Below are 23019 nucleotides of genomic sequence, written 5' to 3'. Positions count from 1 at the left end.
CATGGAAACAGGTTATATCTGACTCATCCCTGTCTCATCCATTGTGATGCACATAATAGATGCTCAGGGGCTCAGTGACCAATATGGTAGCCACTAGCCATATGTGGTTATTGAGCACTTGAAATAGATCTAGTGAATCTGGGAGATTTAATTTTTAATTTAACTCAGTCTAAATTTAAATTTTAAATATGATCATTCAGTTATTGTTTGGAGCAACTTGAGTATGTGAATGAATCTACTTTTTCAACCAAAGCATTACTGATTAAAATTTAGCAATTGAATTGCAATGAACAGTGAAAGATTTAGAAGACTTAGTGCTAGAAAAATGAAGGAAAAATATCTCATTAATGACCTTTAAAATATTGACTATATGTTAAAACAATAATATTTCAACACAGTATTATTCACCACAATCCAATATGCATTCTACCTTTGACAACAAAATATATTATTAAAATTAAAAACAAAATTCTTGCCAGAGTCTTCCTCTTTTAGAGTCCATGTTACAGACACATCATTGTGCATCCAAAAGAATGTTTGCCAGCATAAATTAGGCATAATCGATTAAGACCAAGGTTTTTAAATTTTTTTAAAATTTATTTATGATAGTCACAGAGAGAGAGAGAGAGAGGCAGAGACATAGGCAGAGGGAGAAGCAGGCTTCATGCACCGAGAGCCCGACGTGGGACTCGATCCTGGATCGCGCCGTGGGCCAAAGGCAGGCACTAAACCGCTGCGCCATCCAGGGATCCCCAAGACCAAGATTTTTAATGCTCTGTTCATGATTCTCTGCCCAACACTCCCAAAGTATTATAAAGTCCGTGGAAAGCATTGGTAGCTAGTTATTGAATGAATGGAAGAAAATAAATATTATGTATATTTATGGTTTTATGTGAAGAGGATTATTTTGCATGTGGCTCGTTGTACTTGTTTTTAGTACCCAGAAGTAGAGACATGGCAAATCTAACATGGCCCCAAAGACTTCTTAGGTATGTTTTCATATTTATTTCTTTCTCATTCTTCCCAATGTCAGGTGGTCAAGCTGAAGTTCCAGGTGATACCTTTGACCCTTCACTTACCCTTATGACTTGAATTCTCTTCAAAAGCAAGCCCTGCTGATTTTACCCCCAAGATGTCCATAAAGCCACTCATATGTAAGCCAGGATCTCCCACAAGGACCATACAGCAACCACAGGGACCTTGGAAAATGCCCGAGGTTATGTCATGACCGTACTCACAAACTCTTTGTTAGGATGGCTAGCATGAGGTTCATTAATAATACAGCTATATACAGAGAAAAGAATCATCACTAGGCATATCACCATTTGGGAAAAGCTATTCTTTTATTGTTTTGTAAAGAACTGTCCCAAGTAAACAGTTCTCAAACTTTTTGGTTCCAGCATCTTCTTATACTATTGAAAATTACTAAGGATCCCCAAAGCTTTTGTCCATGTGGATAACATTTTGAGCATTTACCAGATTAATTAAAATTGAAAAACATTTTTAAAAGCTTTATTAGTTTAATTACACGTAACAATCTAAGCCAAGTACATGTAAGTACATATAAGTGATATATATTTTGTTATGTACAAGCATATCTTGAATACACTGTGGATTTGGTTCTAGACCACCACAGTAAAGTGAATATCGCTAAATTAATATCACAAATATCAATAAAGTCAGTCAAATTTTTTTTGGTTTCCCAGTGCATATAAATGTTATGTTACACTGTAGTCTATTAAGTGTGCAATAGCATTATGTCTATTAAGTGTGCAATAGCATTATGTAGTCTATTAAGTGTGCAATAGCATTATGTCTAAAAAAAGTCCATAACTTAATTAAAAATATTGCTAAAAACTGCTAACCATCATGTGAGCTTTCAGTGAGTCACAATTACTGATCGCAGTTCACCACAACAAATATAATAATAATGAAAAAGTTTTCAGTATGGTGGGAATTGCCAAAATGTGACACAGAGACACAAAGTGAACAAATGCTATTAGAAAAGTGGCACAGGTAGACTTGCTCATACAGGATTGCCACAACCCCTCAATCTGTAAAACAAAACAAAATGAAACGAAACAATATAATCTTAAAAGTGCAATAAAATAAGACTACAGTCAAAAATTAGGAAAAAAATTCATGATGCATTGCATTGTTTTTAACATTTGTGCAAATCTTTTCAATGTCTGGCTTAATGCAAAACGGTTGGATGTGCACAAGGTCTTCTGCATTGAGTTTGTCGCAATATGCTGCTTTGGTTGAAATGTCTAAAAAAAACTGCCTTCACAGAGATTTAAAGTTGGAAGCATACAGGAGCCCTTTGTACATGAAAGATGTGCATATAGGTGTAAGACCTGGTTTCAGAGAGCAGAGGGGAGGGGCTATTAGGGGGCAGAACAGGGTCAGTCACATAAATATTCCCCTGCTTGGTAAACTAAAAGATATGACTGTAGGGACACTAAAAGTTTAAGACCAAAGCCTCCTGTTTCTTGCTTTTCCCTCAACAAAACTTGCAGAGCTTTCTTTAGAGCTTTTCTTTCTTTAAAAAATTATCTATTCATGAGAGACACAGAGAGGCAGAGACATAGGCAGAGGGAGAAGCAAGCTCCCTGCAAGAAGCCTGATGCAGAACTCCATCCGAGGACCCCTGAAGACAGGCCCTCAACCACTGAGCCACCCATGCCCTCTTGCAGAGATTTCTCATAAGAGGCTTTAAAAATGGACTTGAACTTAAAAATGGATTGGGAGTCTCCTTGTATGAGGACTGTGGAAGATGCACCCTGTGATGACTTTTGCATAATCTCTTCATCTAGAATTTAGGAAGAACCTATGATTTGCTTCCAGTAGATGCATATGGCAAAAGTGATGGCATGTCTCTCCTTGATTAGGTTACATTAAATGGAAAACGTGGCCAGATGTGACTCCCATGATTATATTACGTGATATGAGATTCCCTCCTGACAAGGTCTTACAATTTACAGTACAGAGGGCATTATGCTAAGTGAAATAAGTCAGAGAAAGACGAACACTATATGATTTCACATGTACATGGAATCTAAAGAAAAACAAAACAAAAGCCAAGAAACAAATAAAAAAACAATACAAATGAAAAAAAGAACAAAAAAGCAGAAACAGACCCATAAATACAAAGAACAAACTGGTGGTTGCCGGGAGGTGAGGTTGAGGCTGGAGGCAAAATGGGCAAAGGGAAGGGGGAGGTATAGGCTTCCAGTTATGGGGATGAAAAGTATAGCATAGAGAATATAATAGGTTATTTAAAAGCCTTGTAGGGGACAGATGGAAGTTACCTTTGTGGTGAGCATGGCATAATTGCTAAGTCACTACACTGTACTGCTGAAACCAGTATAACATTATGTATAAACTATACTTCAATTTAAAATAATAATTTTTTTTAAAGTCTGTTAGCAAACTGGAAAAAGAGGTCCCTCTGCTGGTCAGGAAGAAGGAAAAGCAAACAGGATGCTGTGAGTCATGTCCAGGAACTAGGAGTGAGGGACTTAAAACCCAGGGCTTCAGTCACACACCAGCAAGGCAATGAACTCTGTCAATTAACTTGGAAGCAGATTCTCAGTTGAGCTCCTGGAATAGAACACAGCCACCATACTTTGATTTTAGCTTGGGGAGACCCTGAACAGAGGACCCAGCTAAGCTGATTCAGGGAAAGTGGAGTAATAAATGGGTGTTGCTTCAAGCCACTATGATGTGTGGTAATTTCTGGTCTTCTGGGGGAGGGGCCTGTTATGCTGATTTTCAGGTGTTAGCACTTGGGGGAGCTGCTCTGCCCCTGCCTGGTGCAGGGCTCAGTGGGGTTTGTTCACCCGGTGAGGCCCCAGAAGGAACAACCCCAGTGGTGGGGCCAGCTCTGGAGCCCTGGATTCAGCTCCCGCAGGAACTACAGAGCTCTCCGTCTGCAGGGCCTGGAGGCTCCAGGGTGGGGCCGCTGATCTGCTCAGCTTGGGGCCTTGCGGTCCTGGGCCTTCCTGGCCTCTGCCTGTCCCAGGGGGAGGCCGGATCCTGGGCTGTGTCCCGGCGCCCTGTGCTCCGGGGCCTGCGCCATTGGATTCATGCTCCGGCCCCGCAGCCCCCTCCGCGGAGCCCCCCGAGCCCCTCCGAGCTGCTCCGGGTCCCGCCGTGCGCGCTGCAGCCCTTAGGGAGCTCAGCGCACTCTCCTGGCGCTCAGGTGCCTGTTACTGTCCCAGGGAGCCCGAGGGCATCCCCGCCCTCCTGGGGTCCTGCTCCAACTCCCTGCGAGGCCTTTCCGCCTGGGAAGGTTGGTGCAGCTCCTGCTTCTCCGGGACGGGGCTCTCCTGTCCTGGGGACACTCGCCCCGGCCTCAGCCTGGCTCCTCTTGGGACCCCTCCCCCTTGGATGCCTTTTGTTTCTTTATTTCTTTTTCCCCGTCTTCCTACCTTGATAGAAGCACGAACTCTTCTCACTGTAGCATTCCAGCTGGTCTCTCTTTAAATCTCATGCCGAATTCATAGATTTTCAGGATGATTTGAAGGTTATCTAGGTAATTTGGTGGGGACAGGTGACTTGGAGACTCTACTCTTCCGCCATCTTGCCCCTCCTCCCCTGATGTGTGGTAATTTCTTACACAGCAGTAGAAAACTGGATAATAATACCGGATCATGGGGCCACTTTGGTCCAACCCACCTAGAGTCAGGTAGAATGGAGATCTGTGTTGCTGAGTGCAGGAGTACATGAACCCACGCTGAGGTGTAGAGAGATGTCTTCAGATGACATGGACCCTGAACTGTCTTAGTCCAATGAGAACCCTTGTTCTTCCTCAGGTCTTGCCACTGAAGAGGGAGAGAGTCTGCATCCCAAGGCCAGAGAGGAAGAAGGGAGTTTTATTTTCAGTTTTGCAAGGCTATATCCCCTGGGAGACTGTTTCTCTTTACCACAGCATCATAAGGAGCAACAGGAGTGGTAGGGGGTCCCACTCCCAAAGCACCTATATCCCTGGGGTGATGAGCAGAAGGGACAGGAGAAACCACAGCCTGACTGCCCAGTTGGCGTGAAGCTCTGAAAACATGGAGCGCTTAATGCAGGTTTTAATCTTAGTTCTCAATGGGCTCTGGCTGTCCCTGGACAATCAGTAATAATCAGCCTTGTCCTCAGGGTGCAGTCCAAAAATGGACTGGAGGCTGTGTTGCCAGACTCAGAGCCTGAGGACAGAGCTGGAAGCCCTGAAGGCAAAGAACTCACAGCATCTATCTGGAGTGTGGGGGCCTTTCCAGACATTGCTGGTGCCAGAGGTAGGGTTATAAGTTCCAGTGTGGCTGCTGCTTCCATTGCAAGAGATGTGACAGTTTGTCTCAAAGTCCCAGACACAAAGGGAGGTTGGGTCAAGGCAGACTGAGCCCAGGACCCACAGAGGAAGGAGAAATGCAGAGAGGGTAATCCAGATGAACCTGGGGAGAGGGACAGAAGGGCCAGTCTAGGCACCCACATGACCTCTTCCTTGGGAACACTCACTTGTGCCGTAAGTGAGAAGGGGAAGGGAAGTGGACCCAAGGCCAAGGTGAAGACATCTCAGAGCTCTGTCTCCTGAGACCCCAACCCTTGGACAGGACACTCAAGGCTCTCTTATCCCCTCTGCATGTTTTGAGATGCAAGAGGGGTCTCCATGCAAATTTGCTCCTGAGCTCTGATAATTCTTAATTCCTCCTTTGCTCCAAACGCTGAAGCTTAGCACCCAGGTGAGCATGCAGATGCTCTGCTGCAGGCTGGAAAGGTGGTGGTGGGGATCTAATCCTTTTCCTAAGAAGTTACTTTAAGGCTGGATCTGTAGGACCTAGAACTGCAGAAGTACCACCCTCAGTTGTCAGCAAGAATTTGGCCTTCTAGTGAGCTTCCATCCCCACACAGCTAGTCTCTCTCCCACCCTGGGGGAAGGTTCTCCTGCCCTGAGTAAGCCCAGTCTCTGCCAGAAGCCTGAGTCTGGGATGAAAGGATGCTGCCCATGGTCTGAAGGCTCCAGCTGTTCCCTCTGAGCTCATTCATAGCTACCCCAAGAGTTTTCAAAAATGGTGGTTTCCCCAAATCAGGACACACAGTCTAGGGAATGTACACCAGCCATCCAGAATTCTCCTGAAGACCTTCCCCATCAGCCTAATCTTGCAGCAGATTGAGGGGTCCATGAGGCTACTTCAGGGATGTGTTATTAAATCAGGAGCCTACTGTGCTCTGGGCAGCATGGGAGCACAACCTAGAGAAATCCCATGGAGGAGCCCCACACCATGACTTCAGAGCCCCCAACTCTTAGACCAGTGGCTTGTCCATCCCAGCCTCAGTGTCTTCAACTGAAGAAAATTAAGAAAGCATTAAAGTTCACAGCATCCTTGCATGGATCTGGCTGCAAAATCAAAAGGCCAATGTTTCCATTAATTGATAAGTGCTGGGCAGCCCCAGGGTGGGGGGTGGGGTGGGGGGGTGCTCAGCGGTTTAGCGCCACCTTCAGCCCAGGGCGTGATCCTGGAGACCCGGGATGGAGTCCCATGTCAGGCCTGCTGCATGGAGCCTGCTTCTCCCTCTGCCTGTGTCTCTGCCTCTCTCTCTCCCTCTCTCTGTGTCTCATGAATAAATAAATCTTTTAAAAAAATAAATAATTGGTAAGTGCTCTATGACTTTCATCCCCAGCACAATTAGGTGGAGAGTCCAGATTCTTTCCTTTTCAGGTTTACTTTAGGAGATCATAGAAGAAAATGTTTTCCTCTGTCTCATTTCCCACAAGTCAGCCTAAACTCAGCCTCCCTCAGCTCCAGACGCATAGTGGAACAGGCTCCTTCAAATGCATTCCCCTCCCTGTCTTCCCACAGCAAAGGTTTTAAAAGTTTCCATTGTGATCATTATAATTCAGTGCAGGGTGAGTTTTGTTTTTTGTTTTTTTGTTTTTTTTTTTTTTCATTTTCTAAAATGAAAATAGCTCTATTTTCATCCCTGGCCAAGGAAAACAATATTATAGAAAAAGTTCAAGTAAATATAGAAAGAAATTTTAATATAACCAATGGTATTTAGTGACCATCTTCTGGACATCTTGGCCTGCCTATTATGTATATCTCAGAAGGTAGAGCTCATGTACCTCTCCCTCCCTCCCTGGAATATGGTAAACATTTGTAAGGATCATTTGAAGCAATGGGTGAATAATGGTATATATTAAATATTCACATTTAATTTTATGTGAAGGAATTGCATTATATAATCAATCGTGTGACCTGCATTTTGCTTTCAAATATGACAGATACCATCTTTTTTTTTTTTTTTTTTTTTCAGATACCATCTTTTTAGTGTATCAGTTGCAGTCAGCATGAATTTGGAATGGAGCCCCAAGTCAGGCTCCCTGCTCAGAGGGGAGCCTGCTTCTCCCTCTCCAGCTCTGCCACTCTTTCTGCTTGTGTTCTCTCTCTTTCTTTCAAACAAATAAATAAAATATTAAAAAAAAAAAAAAAAAAAACAGGATCCTCTCAACCTCCCAAGGCCTCAGATAGGGATCCTGAGCAACCAGGGAAGAGCCTGCTGGCCTTTGTAACTTTCCATGTCAGCCTCTTTGTTTTCCTCAAAGAGTTAGTTACAACTTGCTGCACTTTAAAACAATAGCTTCTTGTTTGGGTGATTTATTTATTTATTTACCTATTTATTTATTTGTTTTTTTGTTTTCACCCTAAACCTTATGAGCCAGAGACTGAGTATATCTGCGTGTGGGCTGCATCCGCACCACTCAAGGACAAATATTTGTTGAATGAATCCAGAAGGCCAGAGGCAAGGAGAGCATGAGTGTTTCCAAGTCCAAGCTGAAATCTGTTCTGGGTGATGATCCTAGGTGGATGGGAGATCAACGCAGTGGCCTCATTAGTATGTACCTATGTATTCATACATTGTTTTGTCTGGGTAGCTGGAGTGGCTAGGGCATGGGGATATCTGGGGGAATGGCAAGGCAGACCCAGGAAACTACTTGGCCTTCACTGCCTGGTTACTCTCAGCCACCACGACCTTCCCTATGGCCTGTGGTAACTGATTTAGGACCACATGCATGACAAGGCCCGCTCCCCCTCCTGCCCCCCCCTCAGAAAAACAGTCTCAGATTTTGAGGAGGGGGAATATAGTCCCTCAGGCCAGCTTCACAGAGGCATGGGGACTCCTGGTTGCACTTCTTCTTTTTTATTTTTTTTTTAATTGAACTTGGGCCCCACTGGCAATGCTAGGCACTACAGCCAACCTCGGCTTTGCCCTTACCCCCCCCCCGCCCCCGCCTTCTCTTCACACCTCATCCATCTGGGTGCTGCCATCTCTCCAGAAGCCCGACTCTTCTACCCACAAACGGACTGGCAGGAAGCGCCCAAACTGGACACAGTCCTTGCAAACATTCTGGCTTCCAGATCCCAGTGCCCCCTAGTGGCCCCAGACACAAAATTCCAAGGGTGAAGGGGCCCTGGCTCCCAGAGAAGCATAGCACCGGGCCACGGTGGGTGCCTGCTTCTCCCTCCACCTGTCCTCAGCATCCTTGACCTGCGCCCTGCTCAACCACCGCCCGCCCGGCCCACGTTTTCAGGCTTCCAATCTGGTCCTGACTTTGTCCAAAGGTATTTGTGGGTGAAGGAGGGGAAGCCCCACGCATTTCGGACTAGTGAAAAGCTGCCTTTATCTGAGGATTGGGGGAAGGGGAGTCGAGCAAATGCAGGAATCTGGCTTCTGAAAAAGCTCTGGAAAACCAAATCCAAGGGGGAAACTGAGGAAAGCACGCTCTGGAAAGAGGAAAATCGAATCAAAAGCCGGCGGAGGGCAGCCCCGGTGGTTCAGCGGTTTAGCGCCGCCTGCAGCCCAGGGCCTGATCCTGGAGACCCTAGATCGAGTCCCACGTCGGGCTCCCTGCATGGAGCCTGCTTCTCCCTGTGCCTGTGTCTCTGCCTCTCTCTCTGTGTCTCTATGAATTAAAAAAAAAAAAAAAAAAAAAAAAAAAATCTTAAAAAAAAAAAGCCGGCGGAGGATCTCCTCTGCCCCAGAGCAGAGGTTACATAAATCGTAAAGTCCAGGAAGTAGGGGGCACCGGACAGGGCAAGGACATCCTTCCTAGACAAGGGAGGTAGGATTGTCCACCACAGGGCTCGGACACCCCACACCCCACAGGCAGAAGCATGGGCCCGAGGGTGGGGATGGGGATTTCCAGGCCTCCTCTCTGTCCTACATCCCTCCCTCATTTCACCCCACCCTATCCCCCACTCCTCACCTCCCTTGCCGCATCCTATCCCCCGTACCTCCAACTGACCCCACTCGTACCCTCCCCATTCTCCACCTTACGCCAGCTCTCCCAGGACCCCGCCCCCACCCGTGCCCCTCCCCAGCTGCAGCCAGGCGGGCGTGGCCAACAGGCGCGGCCCCGCCCCACCGAGTCCCCGCCCAGCCTGCGCCCGCAGCCCCCGCTGGCCTCCCCGGGCGACCCCGCTGGCGATGCTAGGCTCTCGTGAGATTTCACCTTGCGGGAGAGAGGAGCCGGGATTGGTGGGCCGCGCGGTTTCCGGCGGGCGAGCGGGGCGGGGCGGCTCGCTGAGGGGGCGGCCTGGCTTTCCCTCGGGGCTGTGTCCGCGGGACCACGTGGCCGGAGCGCGGTCTGCAGAAATCGTAAGTCGCAGCCCGGGCCCCGCGCTCTGTCGCGGCGGTGACCTTGGACTAATCGCCATAAACCGCCCTCCTCCCTCCCGACTCCCACTTCCATTTCCCCCTCGGAAGAGGGAGTTGCCGCGGGTCGGCGAGGAGACCGCGCACCCGGCCAGGCCGCCCGCCCCGGAGCAGTGGCCGCGGTGACGAGTTTCCCGACGTAACAGTCGGTGGAAGTCGGGCGTCGGGCGTCGGTGTTTATTGTTGGGGCTCCGAGCTGCGCGGTGTGCACTGAAGTGGGGTGGCTGCTGTAGGAATCCGGCCGCCCTGGAGGGGCCGGGTGCGAGTGTGAGGGCGCGTGTGCGCGCGTGCGCGCGTGTGGAGGGGGAGGGGGCGGGGGAGGGGCCGCGGAGGGCTCGAGGCCTGTCACGCCACGTGTCCTCCGGTTCAGCCCCAAGTGGCGGTCAGACCCGGAGATCAGAGGCGGTTCCCGCCGACCCGGCAGGCCCGGGTCTCCGGTTTCCCGGTTCCTCAGCGGCGTTCGCGGGGGTCTGCTGAATCCACGTGCGGACGCGCGGCCGCTCCCGGTTCCCGGGGCATTTGGGTTCTCGCTCTCAGACGGGGGTGCACGCAGGTGACCGGCAGGATAGCCGACCAGGGAAACCGAGTGTCGGAGGCTCTGAGGCCGGTCAGAGCTGCACCGGAGTGAGCGGAAGACGTCCTCGGGTAAGCGGGCCCCTGAGCCGCCTCAGGTGTGTGGAGAGACCTCGCCGCTGCGGTGGTTCTTGTTACCGAGGAGCTGGACGCACACTGCTTCCCGAGGCTGCCTGAGGGCGGGCGGAGATGCAGGAGCAGGCTCCGTACTTTCTGGTCATTTCCCCAGTGGACCATTTGTCCTTTTTCTTTTTTTTCTTTTCTTTTCTTTTTTTCTTTTTTTTTTTTTAAATTTATTTACTTGAGAATGAGAGCAGAGAGGGGAAAAGAGGGACAGAGGGAGAAGCAGACTGACTCCCCACTGCACAGGGAGCGTGATTCAGGGCTTGATCCCAGAACCCCGAGATCATGACCAGAGCCAGAGGCAGATGCATAACTGACTGAGCCACCCAGGTGCCTCTGTCTTGTTGCTTTTTTTTTTTTTTTAAGATTTTATTTATTTATTTATTTATTTATTTATTATTTATTTATTTATTTATTCATTCATTCATTCATTCATTCATTCATTCATTCATGAGACACAGGCAGAGGGAGAAGTAGACTCCACACAGGGAGCCCGACGCAGAACTCGATCCCAGGTCTCCAGGATCAGACCCTGGGCTGAAGGCAGGCACTAAACCCCTGAGCCACTGGGGCTCCCCCTGTCCTGTTGCTTTTATACAAGAAGCAACTCTAGTGTGTTGGGCAATGCAGCCCCAAAGCCATAGTTATGTTCAGAAACTCTGCTTGGGGTGAAGGAGCCAGGCTGGCTGTAGACCCCAGACACTTGACTCCTATTTGAGGTCAAGCAGGGACGGAGTGAGGGAGCCCTGGAAAGGTTTGGTCACTTCCCTGTGAGCTTGGTCCCTCGGAGGTAAGGGACATGCCTTGAAAGAACCCAGCTAGTCCTCTGGCTAAACCCCACGGAGTTCAGGGAGGCTGTGTGGCCCAACCTGGAACCGGAGAATGGACGCAGCCCCAGGACAACCTTATGCTCTGCGTGTGTCAGGCAGCACACCAGTATTCTTGACACCAGGACATCTGGCTCTAACCTCCAGAATTACTTGCCTCCAGAGCAGGAAATATTCCACAGCCACAAACACTGAACGTGTCCATGTCAGGACAGTCTGGGCCCAGGACCCTCAGAGGAAAAGAACATGCAAAGAGGAAAGCCACAGCTTCAGAGGAGTTTGGGGCAGAGAGAGAGAAAAAGATCAATCCTTTAGAACTGCTGAGCTGAGGTGCCTCAGACAGTGAGCTCAGACCTTTGCGATGCCTTCCTGGGGTTACTGTACCTCTCCCTAACGCATCTTTCTGGATACCTGGCAGGGCCCACTGACCTCAGCTGAGGACAGACCTGCTGACCCGTGGACTGTGGTGGGTAATGTCTAGGTGGAGCCTCCTGTTCTGACTTGTCCACTGCTGCCACACATAGAAAATGTTCCCATTTTCAGGTGACTTTTCCAGGCACGTTCCCATCATGCTGGTACAAGTGACAGCCACAGAAAGCCCTGGACCAGGGGCCTCATTCCTGTGCCCCCCTCCCATGACCTACTCTGTGACATGGGTGCCAGTGACCCATCATTGTGATTCCGAATCCAGCTTCAAGCTCACATTCCCAATCTCTCAGAGAAGTGTGAAGGGAGAGTATGACTGACAAAACAATGAGGATGTCTCTGAGGAAGTGACTTCTGGCAGACATTTTCACACTAAAGGAACCCTCTCGAAAATATGTCATGACATTGAAAACATGAAGGATAAAATGTTGGAAGCCTGTCCAAACTTAGAAAGCATGACGGTTTGCAGAAAAGCTGCTCACTCTGTACCAACAGTTATATGAGAAGAGTGAAACTACTCTTGATACATCTTTTTTTTTTTTTACAGAGAAATGGTTTAATTTTCAGTGGTTTAAAATCAACATACTAAATAAATAGTAGTTTTACTCTTTTTTTTTTAAGTTTTATTTATTTATGATAGTCACAGAGAGAGAGAGAGAGAGAGAGGCAGAGACATAGGCAGAGGGAGAAGCAGGCTCCATGCACCAGGAGCCCGACGTGGGATTCGATCCCGGGTCTCCAGGATCACGCCCTGGGCCAAAGGCAAGCACCAAACCGCTGCGCCACCCAGGGATCCCTAGTTTTACTCTTTTATTCATTTCTTAACATGTTTATAGCCAACAGGAATAGAATTCTTCATGGTTGGCAAAAAAAATAAAAACAACAACAACAAAAACGGTTTTTGAATGGCCACAGAAAAACTCTAACTTTGCATGGTTTGTTAAGATGGCTTTGCATAGTTTCATGTTGCATGGCCCAGCTCTACTGTGCAAAGCAGAGTCAACCTGTGATTCATTTATTTTTCAGCTTGCTGCTCTTTTCATTTGCTTACTCAATAGAATGCAAGGTCTCTGGCACTCAGTAAATGTTTTTGAGTAAATTAAGGATGGAGAATAGAAGGTGTGTCTGGATATGGGGAGAAGGGGTCAGCTGGGCTATAGACTTTCCTATGAACATGTCTACCCTGCCTCAGGACCTTCGTCAGCCCTCATCTTAGGGCATAGGTGATTTTTGTCAACAAGTGTGAGGCCATTGTTCCTGGAATCCTGAGGATCATTGCTCCTGCTCCAATGGAACATGCCTGATAGTCTGATGTATCTGGTTTTGCTCTGAGCCTCCACGGCCACCTTATGGCTTAGAGTTAAAGATTTGAGGGTCATTTGGATGACAGGGACACAGTACTAGACCCCATTCTCTCTTTCTTAAGCACAGTAACCAGTCTGACGAGGCTGTGAAAAGTAAGGAGGCTAAAGAGCAAAATCCTAGGAAGTATCCCTCTCCGGGGCTGAATGCCAAGACTGAGGCCCTTTCCTTCTCTCAAAATCTCTGTCACTGTTGCATCCAGGATTAATGCTTGTCACTTTCTCTCCCTTTCTCCAGATTCCGTTGGTCTGATTCAGTGCCCTTGAGCTAGAGGGACACACACACACACACACACACACACACACACACACACACAGCCCCTGACAACTTACATGCCCCCAGGTGGTCTCAGACACAGGTCTCCACCATTTAAGGGACACAGCTCCGTGGGAGCCAGAAGATCTGGCCTCCTGCTCTACTGTCATTTCCTCCTCTTCCTTCATCCTAGGCCTCGCATTGGATGCTCTGGGCCATTCCCCATTTAGTTCCCTTCCTGCCACCAGCTTGGAGTGAGTCATCTGCTTCCCCCCAACCACCACCACCATGCCTCCAGAAGCACATCCCCAGGAATAACCAACTGAATCTAGAGTGACCTGGACATCAGGAAGGTCCTCATTGATGAGGAAGAAAGAGGGAAAATCTCTTGTTTAGGTATAGATGTTACTGGATCTGAAGTGAAGCCACATCTCAGTACAAGAAGGAGCAGGGAGGGCCAAGAGAGACTACATTTTTAAAAGCACAGAGGGAAAAATATTTCAGGGCAAGAATTAATGTGACACCAGAGGGAAATTTCAGAGACATACTGGTTATGCGTGGAATCTTGTGTTCAAGGGCTGCCTTGAGGGAGCCTGAGGTGAGGCTGCTGCATCAGGACTGGGCTCTTGGCTTCTCCTTAGCCTGGTGCCCTCAAGACCAGCAGAGTTAGGGTCTTTCTCTAGAACTCAGGAAGGATCTTCCTTTGGCATTCCTGGAGCCTTTTGGATCTAGGAAAATAGATGGGCTTATTTTCTTTCTACACTTTATGGCTTGTCATATTCTTTAATATAGTGCTCAGTAGAACTGGGGGAGAATTCCTTGATTTCTGTTGATACTGATGGAAGATGGAAAGGTATTCCCCAGTATCATGGCCACACCCCAGGCTCCAAGAGAGGTGGGTTGACATTCCAGGGACATATTGGGCTGCCACGTTGGCACATGGCGGAAGCACAGAAATGTTCTAAAGGCCCCAATAAGGCAGATGCTCTGGGATCTGAGTTGGAATTCTGTGAATGGAAAAGATGAGCACAGATCACCCCACTCTGATGAGGTCAGAGGCCGCTCTGACCTGTGTAGCAAATGAAGACCATGAGAACAGGTGGCCAGGATGCAACAGAAACATCCTTCAGATTCATGCCTTGGGCTCAGGGAGTTGTCCTGAGCCAGTCCTGATCCTGGGCCGGAGGGACAGCACTTCCTATAGATTCTGCCTCCAACCCCACAGCATGTCCCTTGGTCCAAAGGCTCCACATGGAAATGCACAGAGGAGTCTGCCTTTTTTCACAAGGGAAGAGTGGCTCATACTAAACATTTTTAGATCTGAAGACAGTGGTCACTTCTGCCTCCTTGGATTTCCTAGACACTGGGATCCCATAGACCCTTCGCAAGCTTGGACTTCTGCAGTTTTCCTGTTTCCCCGAGGTCCAGGTGGAGTCTTGTCAGTCTGGTGTCTCTAACATTGAGATTGTCTGACCACTTGGTGTGGGGCACATCCATCCCAACCCCTTGCCTGAGGGTGCTAACAGTTACTCTGCGGGGAGCAGTCTGATTCACCAGGCTAAAAATAAAATTAACAGTGAACTTTAAATTTCCTGTAAAGGTTATTGGAGGTACTGGATGAAAAGTTCCAGAGCAGGATTTCTGTGCCGAGTTAGCTCAGTAATTAGGGACATTTAAGATTACCTTTGTTACTAATCCCCGGTCTCCTGCAGCTGATTGATGATGGTTGTTGCCTGGGGGCTAAAAGGCCCATAGAGCACATTCCAATTCATCCCTATTTGATGCAAAGCCTACTGGTATAGGTAGTAGAAATTTGGAGAAAGCAGCCTCCGTGAAGATACTAAAGTGGAGAACATCCTTCAAAGAATCCCAGTGTCCTCGCCAGTGGTAGAGAAGAATTTGTTTGAGCATCACAATGCAATAGCGTGGAGAATTCTTTGTGAGGACAGGTTCTCTCCCTGTGTGTTCTAAAACGTCAGAACTACCAATATGTGTTCTCTCCCTGTGTGTTCTAAAACGTCAGAACCACCAATATGTGATCCAGCCCAACATGAGAATCATCCCTAAATTTGGCAGATCTTTAAATGTCAAATATAGCTTCACATTTTGTGAGGGAAAAGTGTTGGTGTTTGTGCACTGAGCTTAATACAGAGAGAAAAATTTTTATTTCTGTTCCTAATGGCACTCTCTCAGCAGAATGGGAGTCCTAATGGCACTCTCTCAGCAGAATGGGAGTAACTAAAAATCTTAGGGGCAGGACCAGAGGGGTTTTTTGAAGCTCTATTTATATCAGTTATGTATTTCTTTATATATATTTCTCAACAATTATTCATATATATAAAAATATATATATAAAGCTGTTTTTATTAGTTTTTTAGGATTGAGGAAATAACAGTTGTTAATATATACTTGGGAAGGTGCCTTTGAAGATCACAGTTGGGGCTTAGGCCCCTGGGAAATGCCTAGACCTGATCTGCCTTTGAAAGGGCAGGATATGGAAGAGGATACTTGATCCTAAAGAGGACGTCCTCTGGTGGCAGCTTCTTCATGACAAGGACATATGCATTTAGCTTTCCCTGCCTCTAAGACCCCCAAGAGCCCATGGCTCTAGAATCCTGGATTTGGTTGCCAATACGGTTCTGACCTCTACCTACCCCAGATTCCTATGTTGAATCTTTTCCAGCCAGTTTGCTGAGCTGATCCCAACCTTCTAGGAGGAAATGCCTTTTACCTCCTGGGAAGGAGGGTGGATCTTCTCCCTGTCCTTGGATTTAAAGGATCCATAGGGCAGCCCCGGTGGCACAGGGGTTTAGCGCCGCCTGCAGCCCGGGGCGTGATCCTGGAGACCCGGGATCAAGTCCCACATCAGGCTCCCTGCATGGTGCCTGCTGCTCCCTCAGCCTGTGTCTCTGCCTCTCTCTCTGTGTCTCTATGAATAAATAAATAAAAAATCTTAAAAAAAATAATAAAGGATCCATAGTCTTTGAAGTCCTCAAACAAAATGTATTTTTTCTTGTCTTGGGTATTTCCTTTGGTCCCATTACAAACACCCCGCTCCTCCCTTCTCCTGGCTAACTCCTACTTGTGATTTTGACCTGACCTCCTTCAGGGAAGCCTTGACCCTCAAAATCTGGAACACCGGGGCAGCCCGATTGGCTCAGTGGTTTAGCGCCACTTTCAGCCCAGGGCCTGATCCTGGAGACCCAGGATGGAGTCCCACGTCGGGCTCCCTGCATGGAGCCTGCTTCTCTCCCTGCCTGTGTCTCTGCCTCTCTGTCTCTCTGTCTCTCTCTGTGTGTGTGTCTCATGAATAAATCAATAAAATCTTAAAAAAAAAAAAAGCCGTTAAAAAAAAATCTAGAGCACCAAGCATCTCTCATAGTCTGTCTATGAATGCACACATGGTTTGCAGTTTTAAGGTACCATAAAGTATAAGTGAATATTTGATATTATGGAATTTATTTTGTTTATTTCTTTTTTTCTTTTGGGATAACACCACTGTCTGCATAAAGCTGTCTTAACACGAACATTTGGGTTATTCTGATGTGGCCAAAACTCCCCCAAGTATACTTCCAGGTTGGTTTTCTTTTCTTTTTTCTGTTTCATTTATGAATGGGGCTTATGATTCAGTCAGTTGTATGGAGAAAGTAAAAAACCCAATCTAGATTAACTGGATGGAAATCCTGAGATAATAGCATTGTGCTTTCAGTTGGAAATTTCAGCTAGGATTTGAAAAGGAAGGTGTGGCTAAAAAGGCCTACCATATTGTTTCTGTGGAGCCAGAGGAGAGACCCAGAAGCTGGAGTATTAGACCCTGCCTGAGGTCTGAGCAGATTGCTCCTGGAACCATGCCCCATTCTGGTGAGGCAGAAGCTCTAAGCTTGGGACACTGCTATCATACTGCCCTCAACCATACAGTATAAATAAATGAGCAGCCTTTGCTTTTGCCTCCAAATGCAGTTTTGCCTTAATCTCAAACATTTTGGTCTCTATTCTGATAATACGCTGTTTTATACATCTACAGTATTTTCTTAACCAGATTTTTTGGAAATGAAAGACCTCTAATTAGTTGTAATTTTTTAATGACATTTTAAATATTTAGTTTGTGCTTGGTAATTATAGTTCATATAATTTATCATTTTGTGATTTTACTAGTTAAAGCTTTTTTAGAAAAATAATAAGCTAAAAGCTTAAAAAATGTTTCATAGGAAAAAAAATATTCTATGGAATATTTTTTAAAGTGGCGGCTGTGTTCTGAATGTGAGTTCTGGGTTCCCATAAATAAAACAGTAATTTTCATATCTGTAGGAGAGACATATAATAAAATCATCTTGGAAATAGTGCATTTATTTTTTTTGTCCCCAACTTCCACATACTATTAAATATGCCACTTTTATGCTTCAATATGTTTTGAATGATGCAGTGGCAGTCATTGTCCAGGTGTCCCTTAAGCTTTCCCATCTGGATGATTTGTTAGAGCTGAGAAAGGGGGTCCTGTGACATTCCCTATTGCTCTATATGTTCAACCCTCGTGTGATAATCAGCAACTTTTCCCTGAAAGGGATGGGGTCAGTTTTCAGGCACTTCAGTACTAACTGTGCAGTGGGGCTGGAATTAATTGCAGCAGTAGCCGGATATGGGATGGGGCTGGTGATCATCTTGCTCCCCCACTGAGGCCTGGTGAGATATGTGTTCTGATACATATATCAGATATCAGATATGATATCTCATATCGTAGGGGCAAAGCTGTGGCTTCGCAGAAAATGGAATGGGGTAAACAGAGGTCTCCCCAACTATTGCCAGAACAGTGACTTTGGCCTTGAGTTGGTTCCTCTCAAAGGTGGAATGCTAATGGGCTTGCTCATACTCAGCCTTGTTCCCTGAATGTTTTGCCAGGATTCCTTCCGGAGCAGATTCATCAGGATGAGCATGCCAGCCCCACCCAGACTCCTGGACCTGGCAGGTCAGAGCCTGCTGAGGGATCAGGCCTCAGCCATCGCTGCTCTGGAGCGGCTGCCCATGGAGCTCTTCCCACCGCTGTTCACAGCGGCCTTCACTGGGAGGCACAGTGAAACCCTGAAGGCAATGGTGCAGGCCTGGCCCTTTGCCTGCCTCCCTCTGGGGGCCCTGATGAAGGAGCAGCAGCCTCACCAGGAGACCTTCCAAGCTGCACTTGCTGGACTTGATGTGCTGCTTGCCCAGGAGGTTCGCCCCAGGTGAGGGTGATCCCATAGACTGGGAGGGCCCTCGGGGTCCAAGCAAGTACAGCTGGGGTCAGGGAAAAGTGCAGGGCCACAGGAAAGGCCAGAGACATCGGTGAGAAAGCTCAGAGCAGCCTTGGGGCCATGGCTGGGCTCCTCTAAGAGAACAGGCTGTGGACATGTATAGCCAATTGACCTGCAGAGGTGACCAAAGGAGTGCCTCGCAGTGGCACTTAAAGGTACTGCAAGTGGGGACCAGGAAGGATCACATTAGCCCAAGGAGCCACTGACGTCCAGGGTATGGAGTAAAAAAGTGAAGGCCAGGTATCTGGGCCTTGCCTAGATTCTGAGACTCACAGTCTTATTCCTGTTGATCTGAAAGCATCTCAGTCTGTACCCCATCTTCCCCACAGGAGGTGGAAACTGCAGGTGCTGGATTTACGCAAGAATGCTCATCAGGACTTCTGGACTGTATGGTCTGGGACCAGGGCCAGTATGTACTCCCTGTTGGACCCAGAGGTGCCTCAGCCCATGAAGAAGAGGCGAAAAGTGGAGGGTTGCAGGCCAGGGCCCAAGCCACCCTTGGCTCCAGTGGAGGTGCTGATAGACCTTTGCCTCAAGGAAAGAACCCCTGACGAGTCCCTCGCCTACCTCATCCAGATAGCCCAGCAGAGGAAGGGTATGATGCACTTGTGCTGTAAGAAGCTGAAGATTTTCGCAATGCCCATGCAGAACATCAAGAAGATCCTGAGAATCATACAGCTGGACTCTATCCAGGATTTGGAAGTGAATTGCACCTGGAAACTGTCCACCCTGGGGAAGTTTGCTCCTCACCTGGGTCAGATGGGCAATCTGCGCAGGCTCCTCCTCTCCCACATCCACATGTCCTCCCATACCACCCTGGCCAAGGAAGAGCAGTGCATCAGCCAGTTCACCGCTCAGTTCCTCAGGCTGCACCACCTCGAGGAACTCTATTTGGACTCTATCTCCTTCCTTGAAAACCGCCTGGACCAGGTACTCAGGTGAGGGATGGTGAGGTTTCTCAGTGGATAAGCATAAGCCCTTTTTTAGTTCAGTAAAAGGTGGTGGGCATCTGCTGTGTACCTGCCATCAGCAGTGCCAGAGTGCATGAGTCTCCAGAAGGTCCACACACTGTCCCTGCTCTGTCCCTATGCACGCTGTCATGTAAAATCCCAGATAAAGATTGGAGATATGAACTGGGATAGATATTATTCAAAGGAGCTCCTAGCTAGGAATCTGTATAAGGGGAGCTTGGGCAAATGAGGGTGGCTTTGGGAATTCTTCCTGAGAAAATAATACCTATGTCCTGATGACCAAAAATAACTAAACTTGAGAGCATTGATGAAGGGAAAGCATATCTGATGTGAGGTTTTGGGTCACAAGCTCTTCACTCGGCAGCTTTGTCAACCTGAGCCTCTCCCTCCGAACCTGCTTCTGATTCCCTGTCTGTAAAGGGTTGCTCTGGGTTCCACGTAAGGCAGTAGGGAGGGAAGGAATGCCTAATTCTGAGGATGAGGGGAGCAGGAGTGAAGAATTGTGGGAAGTGACAGCTGGTATGTGGAGGATGCAGTGATCCAGGGTAGGCCCTGCTGGCTGCATGTTGCCAGACCTTACCCAGGTTAGCCCTTCATGCACAGCAAATATCAGCCTCTTCAGAAACCAGTAACAGTGACAGGGGTCATAGAAGTGGCCAGAAGGAAGCGGAGCCGAAAGCATTTCTAGTCTTGTCTCCCAGTACTAAAGGTCACCAGTTCCCTTCCCTGTTAGAGACATCATCGGGCCAGGCTTCCCACTGAGTGCCTCACATTGTTAGATTGATTCATGCTCACAGCACCTCCAAGGGCATGCCGTGCTCCACTTGACAGCAGGGGGGTGTTTGAGGTTCTGTTTACTTGGCCAAGTCACCTAGCAAATGAGTGCTGGAGAAAGGACTCCTTTGAAACTTAGGTTTGAGTGTCTTTTCTCCCCACACGGCATCCTGAGCTTGACTGTCATCGGTAATACCCTGGGTCTCTCTTTCTTCGAGGCCCAGGTCATCCCCACATCCCTCTGTCTACCATCTCCAACCCCCAGAACTAACTACTCTGTCTCTCCCCAGGTGCCTCATGACCCCCTTGGAGACCCTGTCAATAACTAATTGTCTGCTTTCGGAATCTGACTTGACACATCTGTCTCAGCACCTGAACGTCAGTCAGCTGAAGGACCTGGGTCTCAGTGGGGTCAGCCTGACCAATATGAGTCCTGAGCCTCTCCAAGTTCTGATAGAGAGAGCCTCTGCCACCCTCCAGGACCTGGACTTGGACGAGTGTGGGATCATGGACTCCCAGTTCACCGTCATCCTGCCTGCCCTGGGCCACTGCTCCCAGCTCACGACCTTCAGCTTCTGTGGAAACCCCATCTCCATGGATGTCCTGGAGAACCTGCTGCGCCACACCATTGGGCTGCGCAAGCTGAGTCATGTGTTGTATCCGGCCCCCCTGGAGAGTTATGAGGATGTCCGTGGCACCCTCCACCTGGGCAGACTGGCCCACCTGCATGCCAGGCTGAAGCAGATGCTGCAGGAGTTGGGGCGGCCTGGCATGGTCTGGTTCAGTGCCAACCCCTGCCCTCGCTGTGGTGACAGGACCTTCTATGACCCAGAGCCCATTCTGTGCCCCTGTTATATGCCTGCCTAGCTGAATACATGTATCATTGGCTTTACTCTGAGGACTTGGACACTGAAGCCTAGGCATACGTCTATGTTACAAGAGCACAGAAGCCACAGTTTGAGAAATTCTTCCTGATGTGAGCAGAAAAAGGAAAGGTGATTCAGAGGGGGGGGATGTTGACTTGGGAGTTCATAGGATCTTTGGGGAGATGCATCTTATAGTGTTAGAATTATGAATCTGAATTTCTAGAGGGAGATTCAAGTTTGGGAGGTAGATGTAGGAGTTATCCCTGCATAGATGGTTGTAAAAACATGGTCAGAAATAAAGAGAACCTCAGTGTCAACTGTCTGGTATCCTCTCTGCTACATGAAGTGTATTCTCCAGTTTAAACCTCAGGAACCTGCAGTTTCTGATTAAACAAGAAATTACAGCATTCGTGATGCTCAGACACTAAGCTGGGTGAGGTTCAGCTCCAGGAGTTCATGGCACTGTTTATCATTCCTCCCTTTGGCTCTAGTCTCTGGTGCACCTATTTTTTTTTTAAGTTTTTTTTTTTAAAGATTTTATTTATTTATTCATAGAGACAGAGAGAGAGAGAGGCAGAGACACAGGCAGAGGGAGAAGCAGGCGTCATACAGAGCCTGACATGGGACTCAATCCAGGGTCTCCAGGATCACGCCCTGGGCTGCAGGCAGCACTAAACCTCTGCGCCACTGGGGTTGCCCTCTGGTGCACCTGTTACCTCCTCACTTAATCTCTGGCTGTTTAAAAGACTCCTAACTCTGGGAAACGAACTAGGGGTGGTGGAAGGGGAGGAGAGTGGGGGGTGGGGGTGAATGGGTGATAGGCACTGAGGGGAACACTTGATGGGATGAGCACTGGGTGTTATTCTGTATGTTGGTAAATTGAACACCAATAAAAAATTTATTTATTAAAAAATAAAAAAAAAATAAACAGCACACACAAAGTGCATCCTCAGGCCTGGAACATACTAAGGGACCAATAGCACCACTGGAGGAAAAGTACTTTGGAGGGGCCTTGGCTGCTAACTCTACCAATACTCTGGACTTGAGTGCTCCTCCCCCATGGATCCAGTCTCCATCCCTGACCTCTGGCTGTACCAAGGTAGGGCTTTCCTGTGCATAAGTCAGGTCCCCAGTACTGGATGGGATGTCTGCCCTGCAGATGATCTGGAGCCTGTAGGCCTTACCAGCCTGTGCCTGTCTTCCCACCAGTTCCAGCCCTTTCTTGACTTCAACTAGTTGTGGTCAGTAAAATTATCTACATTCCTTTTAGCAAGATACTAAGATCATGTAGACCTATGACATTGGTTTAGTGTTTGTTTCCTACATTAGAAATAGTACCTCTTTTTGTGGGAACTAGGTCATGTCAATGTGAGATTGCCTTTCTCTCCAGAAAATCTGCCTTCCTCCCTGTCAAAGGTGGTAGGCCGACTGAGCAAGGAAGATGCTGAGGATTGGGGACCTAAGAATGAATAAACCTTTATGATGTCCTGGGGACCACTTGGGTGGAAGCAAGTAAATGTCAGACTGGGGAGCTGGGGCTGTGGAGGAGCCACCCTATGAGACAAAGCATCCAAATGAGAAGAAGATGTTACACTGTGGGGGTCTAACCCCATGGTCAATGGGCAGTTGGCTGTCCGGTGAACAAGAGGGCTCCCTGTCCCCACAACACTGCCTCCTGGCCCTAGGCTGCCTCACCTCTCTCATTGCATGGTCTCCCAGAGAAAAACCTAGAGAGAAGGCCACACACCGAGGTCCACACACGTCCCATTTCCTGAGTAGAAGCAAGTCAGCCCTGCTTGCTCTCCTTCCACTGGCTCTCGTTTAGTGCTAGCCATTGTGTTTGTGCGCACGCGCA

The 23019-nt window shown here is 48.0% G+C and overlaps 1 protein-coding gene and 2 long non-coding RNA genes across 8 annotated transcripts; 1 reads left to right on the top strand and 2 right to left on the bottom strand.

Moving 5' to 3' along the window:
* Nucleotides 1–7480: 7480 nt before the first annotated feature.
* LOC125753702 (uncharacterized) lies at nucleotides 7481–9875 on the bottom strand. The gene is made up of 3 exons (XR_007406082.1): nucleotides 9500–9875; nucleotides 8293–8950; nucleotides 7481–7845 (listed from the first exon to the last, which is right to left on the bottom strand). It is a non-coding gene; the product is annotated as an uncharacterized LOC125753702 (long non-coding RNA).
* PRAME (PRAME nuclear receptor transcriptional regulator) lies at nucleotides 8530–21481 on the top strand. Of its 6 annotated transcripts, none has more exons than XM_025474664.3 (6): nucleotides 9503–9645; nucleotides 10256–10373; nucleotides 16781–16844; nucleotides 18165–18484; nucleotides 18883–19491; nucleotides 20589–21481. In XM_025474664.3, the coding sequence occupies exons 3-6, from the start codon at nucleotides 16812–16814 to the stop codon at nucleotides 21163–21165; spliced, it is 1539 nt and encodes a 512-aa protein (XP_025330449.1). In that variant the 5' UTR covers nucleotides 9503–9645; nucleotides 10256–10373; nucleotides 16781–16811; the 3' UTR covers nucleotides 21166–21481. The 6 variants fall into 6 exon arrangements, with proteins under 6 accessions (XP_025330450.1, XP_025330449.1, XP_025330446.1 ...); XM_025474661.3 differs by having other exon boundaries at nucleotides 9504–9645; nucleotides 10256–10347; XM_025474665.3 differs by lacking the exons at nucleotides 9503–9645; nucleotides 10256–10373 and adding an exon at nucleotides 8530–8609.
* On the bottom strand, nucleotides 12304–15184 carry LOC112676890 (uncharacterized). Its single transcript, XR_003146752.3, has 2 exons — nucleotides 14952–15184; nucleotides 12304–13996 (listed from the first exon to the last, which is right to left on the bottom strand). It is a non-coding gene; the product is annotated as an uncharacterized LOC112676890 (long non-coding RNA).
* Nucleotides 21482–23019: the final 1538 nt, after the last annotated feature.

Source organism: Canis lupus, chromosome 26 (assembly GCF_003254725.2).
Source record: "Canis lupus dingo isolate Sandy chromosome 26, ASM325472v2, whole genome shotgun sequence".
Classification (NCBI taxonomy): domain Eukaryota; kingdom Metazoa; phylum Chordata; class Mammalia; order Carnivora; family Canidae; genus Canis; species Canis lupus.
This window is presented reverse-complemented; position numbering and strand designations above follow the sequence as displayed.